The sequence below is a fragment of the Mytilus californianus genome, unplaced genomic scaffold, assembly GCF_021869535.1.
Source record: "Mytilus californianus isolate M0D057914Y unplaced genomic scaffold, xbMytCali1.0.p SCAF_9, whole genome shotgun sequence".
In the NCBI taxonomy this organism is placed as follows: domain Eukaryota; kingdom Metazoa; phylum Mollusca; class Bivalvia; order Mytilida; family Mytilidae; genus Mytilus; species Mytilus californianus.
The window spans coordinates 24,251,969-24,264,203 of record NW_026262745.1 but is presented as its reverse complement, the minus strand read 5'-3'; the positions used below and the strand labels follow the sequence as shown (position 1 = coordinate 24,264,203).

General features: G+C 32.3%; 1 protein-coding gene across 2 annotated transcripts in view; it reads right to left on the bottom strand.

The window, feature by feature from the left end:
* Window positions 1-292: 292 nt before the first annotated feature.
* The window catches only part of LOC127714130 (uncharacterized), a 37,269-nt gene continuing 25,326 nt past the window's right edge, over window positions 293-12,235 (bottom strand). For both annotated transcript variants that reach the window (XM_052220103.1, XM_052220102.1), the window contains exons 6-8: window positions 6,785-6,871; window positions 5,374-5,481; window positions 293-668 (exon numbers count right to left, since the gene is read on the bottom strand). In XM_052220103.1, coding sequence (XP_052076063.1) covers window positions 396-668; window positions 5,374-5,481; window positions 6,785-6,871 — 468 coding nt within the window. In that variant the 3' untranslated portion in view covers window positions 293-395. The remainder of the gene's footprint in view (window positions 669-5,373; window positions 5,482-6,784; window positions 6,872-12,235) is intronic.

The following is a 12,235-nucleotide window of genomic DNA, read 5'->3' as shown; positions in this document are numbered from 1 at the left end:
ACTAATTTAAACACTAATACAAATATATCACTGGAACTCTGTTTGTTATTAATTCTAACTTCATTTCCTAAATATCTTGATGATATAACACAACAAACGAAGCAAATTGTAGTCTACTATAGTCAAAAACTAATAACACTTTTAATAACTTCAAAAATGTTGGTAAAGGTAAAATGGAATAAATTCTTAAATTGATAACAGGTATGAGAAATCTGAAAAGACGTCATCAAAGCTTTGGGCTATTTTTAGTGATCCACAAAGACGCACCTGATAATTCTTACAATGCGATTGCTGTAGCAGTAAAAGTTCGATAAGTTTATTAAAAGAACATCTAATAAATATGACAATAAATAAATATTTACAATTTTTGCAAAATAGAACGTTAGCTAAAATTTCTATTGTGGTTTGGCAAAGCCTTTATACATTACTGCTCCTCCTTCATGTAACAATACAGCAGGCCAGACGGCGTATGAAACCTTATCGCCCTTTTTGTTGTAATGGTTATATAATGTAACGTTTAAGGCTTCGCCACGTTCCGGCCATTTCAAAACCATTGGGGGATCCACCGTTCGCATAAGCCAGAAAAGTTCCGTACATTTTTCTGTATATCTAATTACTTCTGGGTATTTTTGCATAGTTTTGAATTCTTCGCTTGTTCTCTTAAATTTCTGAAAAAAATAAAAGATAAAGTCATTCTTTAATCGAGGATTATATGCTTTTAAGAAACAATTGATGCAGGTATTAGACTCAATCGTAACTACTCGGCCATTCTCGCTGCGCCTACAATATTGTAAGAATGGCCGAGTAGTTACGATTGGTATTTGACTTTCCATAGATGAATTATTGTGTCGATATAATTGTCGTTCACGTTTTTCTTTGTTTTTTTTTTGCTGATAAAATATCTTTAGTATCTTTTTCGAATCGTCATTAGTAGTGAAGACTGTCTTGCCATCTCTGAGCACCTTGTCTATTTGAGGAATACTTGCGTCGTTTGATTGACATCTTATCTCCTAGTACATCACAAATCCTAAACCATACGTGTACTTAATTACAGACATAACATTGGCCCTTATTTGTTGAACGTGTTATGGCTTTGCAGAACAGTCGTTGTATTTTGAATTAATGATGAATGCAATAAACCTATGAAAATTAGTTACTGACATGTAAACAACATGTGTATTGAAGCCTGTGTCAGGAACCCAAAAAAGTACATGATAGGCTAAGGGAACCTCCAATACGAAGGGCACAATATTATAATATGGTAATGATTCGGTGAAAGTTTCATTAAATTATGATTAGGGGTTTAGGAAGAGAAGCGGAATACAAAGGCGTACTATAGTGTGCAGATATAACGAAGCCCCGAGTCCATGCCATCCCAAAATAAACCCCCAAAAAATTTCAGATGAAGAAATGAATGAGAAAGTGCAAAACAAAAAGAAAGAAGAACGAACGAACAACTGGAAGGACAGACAGTCATACTCCCCCATCACTATATCACCGCTCGCTGTTGAAAGCGCGGATATAATAAAACTTCAAATACATTTTGTGTTTCTAAAGCGCTGGATTTACCTTCATCAAGAACGATTTAAAAACATTTGAAAGCTATACGTAAACAATCTACCCCCAAAAATGAAATAACCATAACCATCTAAGGTCAACTTTGCCTAATGAGTTGAAACCTTAGCTTCTTAAATTTTCTAAATTTATGAACAGAAAATGTAGGAAAAGTATGTTATAAATCATGTTACTGGCGAACTACTGACTACTTGGCTAGTGATAAACTCGAGTACTAACACTCAATAAGAAGCCGTATTAACCTAGTACCAGACAATGAAAATAAAACATTATGTTATAAATTTGGAGCGTCGAAAGCGCTTTTCTGAACGCACGTATATTAACACTTTTATTAAAAACGTTTAAACAAAACATTTGAAAGCTGGGGACATATGAATACTTCAGGAGATATATGAATACTTCAGGGGAAATATGAATACTTCAGGGGCTATATGACCAAAAGCAATATCCAAAACCATCTAAGTTCAGCTTTGTCTAAAGGAGTTGGAACCTTTAACTAACTCGTACCAACATTGAAGGAATAAAAATCGCAGATGAGATATTTGAATGCATAGTATCAAGGCGTATTGATTGTACTAACACTCAATAACCACCAAGCTCGGAATGACTAGAATTTACTTGCATATCATATATCCCAGGTTAAACTGAATAATAGCTCTGATGTCGTATACCATGATGATATTGGGATCGGTCGATGAGTTAAGTTTGTATTCACTAAAGATTACCAAAATGTTTTTTACTGTGATTTTCAAAGTATAAAGTCTTTGTTTTGCACTCCGTAATACTACTTAAAAAAACATGTTATATAATTTGTTCAGTTTTGTGCTTGAAAGTAATTGAATCCCGAAAATAAAACAAATATCTCTTCTGTACCCTAATTTAATCAAGTGATCTCAAATCACTAATGGAAAGATTGGAAGAATTGAGTGTATAATTTCAACCACATTTACTCCTTCATTGCAGTGATGGTGGACAAGAACAACTTGCTATAGCACCTTCACTGATAAATGTGACCTATTCAAATGATGGATTAATAACAGATAATTGAGGAACAGATTTGGAAAAAAATAGACACCACTTGGATTTTTTACTCATACAGATTTTCTTTTTGGTTTATTATGTATTAATCCTTACTCAATCATCTTTCAAACAAAATTTACAAATGTTTTGTTTAATGCAGTGTGAATTCAACGTTATATATATCATCTGTATATAATTTTGATTAAGAAATGCCCATTTAATATTTATACTAATTTCAAATAGACATGAAGACAGATACTGACCTATATAGATCAAATAATATCTGATACTAAATGAAGTCAAAGTTTGTGTATTGAGTGGTCTGCCATGGTATGCATAAACATTAGTTATGTCATTTGGTCAATTATGATTGGCTTTAAGGAGGAGGAGTTTATATAGAATTCCAATTATTGTCCCACCCTTAAGTTTGTGTTTAATTGTACCTTGATCATGACAGTTGTCAATCACACTGATAATGTATTAATACTCTTACTGGAGTAAAAAGACAAAACTAGCCAGTAAATGGAAAAAAGTAATCAGTTACTGTATTTTTGACAAAATACTCTAATTTAAGATGTAACAAAATTTTTTACAGTTAATTTGTGCATATGTATACAAACATGAGAACAATTGGGGACTATATGTCAGTGTTAGTTACTGATTTAATAGCTAATCTGTCTACTTTCTTTTTGGGAGGCCGGTGCCTTAGGAAAGAATCGGAACAGGTTCCAATCTTTCCAAAAAAGGTAGAACGTTGATGACTCACGTTTCAACTTTACCTTTAATGATTTAGAATACGAATCACTAAAATCTCAGAATAATCATTTTTATATCATTAAGCCAACAAATCCGGTCTGTATATTGACGATCATTGACGGGTTAATTCCTCATTTGCACTCATTGGATCATTACCTTTACAAAATTGAATCCATTCAGAGAAAAAAGGAAGAGCTCGACTTACTCAGCCTCTACCGGTTGGTTTTAGGTTGGTTTTATTTTTAATTTAAAGCGATGGGATTTTTTACGTACACTGTATATATTGTACATGTATACATAGTTTGTATGACGCAAACACTAATACCCCGCTATTAGAAGTATACAGATCATTTACAATAAGTTTCAAGGAAATGACATCCAAAGACAAAGTTGTAGGAAAGACGGGGTTATTCCAGAAAGTTAACTTAATTAAACAATTGAACAGCAAAAGTTCACAATGTGTTAATGATTAACAATTTCCCCTTTTATCACGAGTCTGCTAAACTAATATGATAATGTTTTATTAAAGTTTAAGTTCACAATTGCTTTGTTCCATCCAATTATTAATGAAAGAAGTTACAAAAACCTAGTAAATGGTTGCTGCTTATGGAATATATGTGTCACAAATGACTGCGGATATGTTACAATTGTCGTTACGACAATCTCGTCCTCTTTTCATCGATTGTGAGTCACTGAACGAGACTCATCAAAATGTATATATATTGTTAAACAAATGGTTACAACGTTTCTGGAATTTTTTTGGAATTCGATGTTCCCCGATTCAAAGATAAACCTCAACGACGAATATGCGTAAGTGGTCATATAAACAACGAATATTTGGTGTCAGTGTCACTCCCTTCAGGCCTATATACGTATTATGTCACATAAACATTACTTGTGTATATGTATTTTATTTTGATATAGGAAACCTATATATCATTTGAATAAAAATAGAAAAAGGAGGTACATAATGACCATGTGTAAGTAAAGTTCTGTGAATAATTTCTTTACTATCAACGGAGTGACATAGGAAGATTTCCGGATAAAAGGTGCCTGCCTACGTTTGTGAGTAAAACAAAATCTAGGACTTGCAATAAGACACGACAAATATCAATCGGATAAACAATTTAAATAGACGGTGACATAAATATAATGACTTTTAGAAGAAAATTTACAAACACAAAATGCCTACCTCCTTTTCAATATGACAATTTCTATATTTTGCTATTGAAAACCAAAAACTCGTTTGAAAAATGGTAAAATAGAAGTTGTACAACACTGTAAAATGCCATTTATTATCCAATGTCCATTGTTTTTTTTGATAGTTGCTTCATTGGCAATCATACCACATCTCATTTTCTATATTTCCTCTTCTTATCAGAAAAAAAACCTTAGCTAAAATTATATAATAAATAACCATGGAGTACTCACAATTCTTGAAAAAGCGTTCAACTATATATAGTTGATACTATGTTTTGTACAAGGAAGCATATCATGCGATGTACAGCTTGGGAGGGTTAACTTATTGAGGATGTAAATCATATGAATTTATGAAAATTCCCTTAAGAAAGCCAAAAACTTTTGACATAAAGACATGTCTCATCTGGATATAATTTCGATAATTTAATGCAAAATGACAACACTTCTGACATGAAAACTTTTTAAAACTTCAAAAGTCAATAGATCATAACTGCAGGAAGTTGTGCCAACAATTACATTGGAATGAGATGTACGAATGCTTATACATGTGTAAAAATATAAACAAATGTTCATGCCACCGGAAATAGAACGCCTTTGAAAAGCTTCTGCATTTTCGTAACAGGCGGTACATAAACTATATGAATTTGTCCATGTGTCTTATTATACACAGACAAACAAACAATGTACTGTAATGTATCACGGGGTAGTGGACAAAAACATAAGTTGGATACTAAACGCTGATTCACTTCCAGTTAAACCCTCAAAGTATGAAATGCATCAACCCAAAGTACTTATCTTAAAATGGCAATGGCAAATACAAACCTCTGTGATGTTTGCAATTGGTTCCATACAATATTCACGTCGCAGAAGCTTTACCTTAGGCTCTAAATCAGACCTGAATACTTTTCCATCGTCTTTTCCACCTGGTTGCTGTTAAAGATAACGTACGATATTGTAAATACAAAATAATATGTCATATCCTAAACATAGAACATATCTAAAGTTAACTTAAGCGTAATCTTACCAACCGAAGAGGATCAATTAAACAATAACTTAATTCAATACTCGATTCTATCAAGAGCCTCGAAAGTTTTCCCCTGATTGGTCATATGAAAATATGTTTTACTAAATAATATTCGGTCAGATGTATTTTATCATACACTAATGGTTGAAGTGAAAAACCATCGGATTCCTGGATCACGTTCAAACTGCTATATCAAATTTAAAAAGCAGTTTAGACATTCTAAAGTTACATATCTTGGTTTGCCTATCATTTTATGCACCGCTTAAAATAGAAGTTCGAGCATTATGTGTTACGGACTGTTCGACTGTCCCGTATCAGTCTAAAGTTTTGGTAAACGTAAGTCTTTTTATGAAGTTGAGGTAACATCAAGAGAAACTTGGTAGAGATGTTAATGTATATGCGAATTTTATACACTATTTGCCAAATTGTGGTTTCGATTAAAACTTCGCAGTACAATTATTATAGAACTGTAATTGTGTGAGCGGGTCATTGTGTCCTATATACACATATTCTTGTTTCATATTGCTTTTCACAAATTGTGGTTACCTACATATGTTGTTATTTGACTGCGGTTCTTAAACATGACCATTTAAAATATGGTCAAAAGTGGTTGTCATTTAGATAAACCACCATTGAGTGTAATTATTAATCATGATGCATTAGACATACACGCAATGTGCAAAAGATTTTTCGTTTAAATTCATTAGCTCTATAATCATAGTTTTAGTCTTCTTGTATTGCAAAAAGTTCTATACTGTCATTTAAAAGGAAACAAACGAAGAACATAATTTTAAATTTTACTTATTTATTTATTCTAATAATCTAATTTCATTTTCATTTAATAAAAGGTCTTTGGGCAAATTAAGATGAATCCAACCAATTGAACATGGTTACACTCAATTGGTACTGCATCTATAATTAAAAAATTTTCATAATTTTTTTGGGTGTTATTGTGACTGCAGAACCTGCATCGATACAATTAAAATATCTTATTCTAAATCAATTTAAAAACGTGTGATGATTTTTTTTAAACAAAAATGGCATGCAATATCTGATTGTATGGAAAATTCTGCCAGAAAAAGATTTGTTTACTTCATTTACCAATATATATCAATGGTAGAAACAAATTTAAAATCAAATTGAGAATCCTATATATGTGTTGCAAATTGTTTAATGATTATACATTGAAATATAAGACTTAATACTCACTGTATCAATCGCAAAGGGTTTTAAAATGTTCATTACAATGTTTAAAGTCTGGTCTGTTGCGGTACTGCAACAAAACTTGTATATCTCCTAAAAAGATGAATCTTTAATAATAAATGTACTAAATTAACAAGCATATGAATTAATTTTACAACAGTTGTACAATCATGTTCATTTTAAAACTGTTTTCGGTTTATACAGTATTTGCATCTCATAATTACAGACAAAAATATACTGCTCATAATTTCCCATAATATTACCCATTTTTGGGTTATGATTAGCAATTGTGTTGAGGCAAAAATAGGATTTTTCACATAAATGTGTTAATTGCAAGTGATTTCCATTTTGACTGGTTACAATTTAACTTAACTAGAAAACACCCGCGACATCGCGGATCCGTGACTGAATTAAAGTACCTACGCCTTATTCTAAGCCTGAATTTTTTAGTATTCGTATTGTCATCTGATAAAGTCGTGCTGATTATAAGGTGCATAGTTTTCTCTGCTAGCAAAATCTTCCTGTTTGAACCCGTCCTGGTTTTCTTACTACAACCGGAAAATTCAGGTGACAAAGATTGAATTTAGTAGTATTAATCCCTGTACGAAATTCATGACCTCGTTATTTTAGTATTATACATTTCGCGGGCAGTACGTCGACTAAGCATGGCGAAAGCGTATAAGACACGGATCGATAACGGTCTCCGAATTTGGATATTTTCTAAAAAATTGGCGTTTTCTGTCGAAAAAAGCTTGTTTCAAAGACAAATTTAGGAAGTCCACAACACCACATTTATACGTTATATCACAAATATTTCCGACTTTGTATGGTTTCAGAGGAGTTGCGGCTCAATGAAATCGGTCTCTTCCTTTAGTAGTATAGATATGACGATCTGATTGAATGACAAAATGTCGGGGTTTATATGTTCTTGACAAAATTATGATGAATTGTTTACATATAATGCGGTTAAGTCTCTGGGCCTAAGTTGTAGGGCAATTTGTAAATAATTCTTACATCACTTAAAATATTGACTTACGATGTATGTGGATATTTTTTTTATTAATCAGGATATGGTAAATCGTACAACGGTGATTATGAACATATGCACCATTCTGATACTAAATATTATCAAGACGTCGTAAAAATAAAGGAAACAATATACCTATCATATAATTATATAAGGTAGCAATACACAGTTAGAAGTTTAGTTTCGCATTATGGCCATGGTGAATTTTTTAAATATGAAAGTTTTTGTACAATAAAATTGATTTTTAGATAGTTGAAGAATAATATAGCCTTCGAAGTGGGTTTATATGAACATTTAGATTGTTTTTAGCATGTTTTGTAGGCCATTTTTCTGTTTGACAGTCCGTATTTTCCTATCCGTACCGCCCATAGGTCCAGAAATTATTGTAGTGTTTATCAACAAAGATTTGACGCTCGATCTTTTCAATTCAATTTTATGGAAAAACGAGCAGAAAGGCATATGAATTTTTTTGGACCTCTTGATAGATAAATGTCTATGGTTTCAGGAAAGGTATCACTCTAATTGATTGAAATTTTCCTTTGGACCAAATTTTGGAGACTTTTGTGACATTTTCACCCCCTTTTTTGCAATATTTTGTATCAAATAAATGCAGATTGTTGCCATGGTTACACCAAAAAGAGATTATATTTCACCTTTTTAACTACTGAAAATGAAATCTATGGAAGATGCTCTTTCCAGAAATATACACATGCATAACACAAATAGTAACTAAAGCCTTATTTATTAGATAGGAAGGAAAAGAGGGTGGTTAAAAATTATGAGAGCCAATTTTAAGATTTTTTCCTAACTGTGTATTGCTACCTAAGAGAAATGAAGAATTTCGACATGAACGGTCTTCCGTTTACTTACGTTTTGACAAACGTAAAACTATCAATGTTTCAGTCGAACAAAACATTAGTGCAAGAAGAAGACGGTGTAACGGTGAAAATTCCCTACATTCAAATTGTCAACTTCCCATTTCTCAACAATAACATTACTTCTCCACCATCGTATGGCGTTTACATATCTCAATAAATACGTTACGTTCGTGCATGTTTACACTATAAGGACTTCATTTACAGGAGTAGGCTTCTTGCACAAAAACTGCTCAAAACAGAGTTGTGAGGAAGAACCACTGAAATCGACACCACATAAGTTTTACGGTCGCCATCACAAATTGGTTGATACGATGTGTCTCTTTCTCAACTAACTAGCAACATGTTTTCGCGGTCTTAGATCTGTAGATACCAAAATGGTCGTGTGATCTGTTTTACTAACGATTGTGTCATATTCCCGATTGTAACATTTTGACTGAGTTTGGATTTGCGTGGCAGGTGATGTATGCAATACAGAAGACGCTTACAATATCGACGCAACCGGTCTCGTTCCTTTTAGAGTTTTTTTCATATTGCCTTGATCTGCATTGTCTCAATAGATTTCTGAGATTAAAAAATTGGTAAACAATGGTTGCCTTAATTTGATGAAAGATTTCGGAATGAAAACCACACGGTAGTTGTTAAATCGGTCAAACCTTGTATAATCATCTATTGGGAGGAATATTGTGTTTCCCTCAAGAAATGGTTGCAGCAATGAGTAATCCCCTTAACTAAAATTGATAAAATATAACTAGTTTTTATCATTGGACTTCCAAAAAGTAAGGAACAGGAATGATCCTGTGAAGACTAGTCCTAGTGATTATTCATTGTTTTTGGACATGAAAAACAAATAAAACTTATCATTGATTTCGATTCATCTCGACAGGAGATCCTAAGATTTATGTTGTTAACGGCAAGTAGTTTTTCTATTTTCAAGTTACTGGATCATCCTAAAATGGCAGAAGGGGTGACCCCTGAGAACTCAGCCTTATTTCATTTGATTTGTCTCATCTTATAAAATATGTTCCATTCATTCTTCATTTCTATCAATTGCAAGCTTTTGTAATTTAAAAATAAGGTCAATTTCATACTTGAATCATTAATTTTGAGACATTACTACGGTAAATGGTCCATGATCATTACTGAAGACACCATGGCTGTCTCACCTACTGTTATTAAGTTATAACCATTTAAATAGGACACTAAATATTTTCCCACAGGTTCCAAATGTGGAACTTTGTTGTGCCCTGAAAATATCCCTTCATAGACTGCATGAAAAAACAAAATACTTCGTGCTCAACTAAAAATGAAAGCCTAACAAATTGAAAAACGTAAGTTCATCTGCGTGTGTGTTATTTTGTAAAACAAATGTTCGTCTTATAGTATAAACAATGCCGTCGTTATTCATAAAAACAATTAAAAATAAATGTGGATAGTGTCCACATGTGGACACAGATGATGCCCCCGCTTGCATATCATATAGTTATGAGGGACATAACTGAATAACGATAAAAGTGACGCTACCCAAATTTGAACTTGATCTGAGTTTTGTGGTAATAAGCATTGTGTGTAAGTCTCATAACATTTGGTTGAGGCTAACTTAAGTACAGAACAAAAACTAAAAATTCAGCAATTTTTCTATTTGTAAACACGCATAACTCTAGAACGGTTGTGTATAAGTTTTATAACATTTGGTTGAGACAAACTAAAGTTAGAGAACGGAAACGAAAAATTCAGCAATTTTAATGTTTATAAAGGGACATAACTCAAGAATGGTAAAAGTGTCGCCACCAAATTTCGTACTTAATCTGTATTATGTAGTAATAAGCATTGTGTATAAGTTTCATAACATTTGGTTGAGGCAAACTAAAGTTAGAAAACGGAAACAAAAAATTTGTACTTGATCTTAGTTTTGTGGTAATGAATATTGGGTATAGGTTTCATAATGTTTGGTTGGGGCAAACTTAAGTTACAGAATGGAAACTAAAAATTTTGCAATCTTTCGATTTATAAAGGGGCATAACTCAATAATGGTTAAAGTGACACTACCCAAATTCAACTTGATCTGTGTCTTATCAGTGGAAGTCAAAATTAAACATTGCATTGTATAAAGTATTGATTGTAGTTGATTCAAATATAATCATGGACAAAGGAAGATTTTAAAAATAACTTGATATTTAGAAGAAAATAAAAATTTTGCAATTTTTCCATTTATAAAGGGACATAATTCTAGAACGGTTAAAGTGATGCCACCAAAATTCAAACTTGATCTGTGTTTTGTGGTAATAAGCATTGTGTACAAGTTTCATAACATTTAATTGAGGCAAACTTAAGGTAGAGAACGGAAACTACAAATTTGGCAATTTTTTTCATTTATAAAGGAGCATACCTTTAGAATGGTTAAAGAAATGCCACCAAAATTCAAACTTGATCTGTGTTTTGTGGTAATAAGCATTGTGTATAAGTTTCATAACATTTGGTTGAGGCAAACTTAAGTAAGAGAACGGAAACTAAATATTTTGCAATTTTTCCATTGATTAAGGGGCATAACTCTAGAACAGTTAAAGTGATGCCACCAAAATTCAAACTTGATCTGTGTTTTGTGGAAAAAAGCATTGTGTATTAAGTTTCATAACATTTGGTTGAGGCAAACTTAAGTAAGAGAGCGGAAACTAAAAAATTCGCAATTTTTCCTTTTATAAAGGGGCATAACTCTAGAAAGGTTAAAGTGATGCCACCAAAATTCAAACTTGATCTGTGTTTTGTGGTAATAAGCATTGTGTATAAGTTTCATAACATTTGGTTGAGGCAAACTTAAGTAAGAGAACGGAAACTAAAAATTTTGCAATTTTTCCATTTATAAAGGGGCATAACTCTAAAGCGGTTAAAGTGATGCCACCAAAATTCAAACTTGATCTGTGTCTAGTGGTTATAAGCCTTGTATATAAGTTTCATAACATTTGGTTGAGGCAAACTCAAGTTAGAGAAACCAATTTTGGGACATACGTACAGACGGACAAGGGTAAAACTTAATGCCCCCACCGCTAAGGCGGGGGCATAAAAATATATTTTTAACCCATTTAGATGCAATTGTAGAAATTACAACCGTTCAAAAATATCACAAAATGTTGCAAAAGAGAGGCGAAAGATAACAAATGGTTTTCAAACTCATCTCGTAAAACTATATGAAGTGGACCACTTGTAAACATTAACAGAATTAGAGATATTGCATCTCTACCTTCCAAAAATAACTACAATTTGAAGTAAAAAGTCTTAAAATGGCGTATTCTATATAATTGTTCTTTTATCATTGAGTCCTTCCTTTAAATTCATTATTCTGTAATGGGTGAAGTTAGGACCAAAAACAATCAAATTGGATCATACATGAAGTCATACACTGTAGAAAAAAATGAAGATACATTAGGTATACAAGCTTTAAGTATCAAAGTAGAAAAAGCATGAACATTTTTATAAAGAATATATATTCTGTGTATCAAATACACCGCATAATACCACGAGTTAGGGCCGTAAATCTTCTTCATTACAATAGCGACC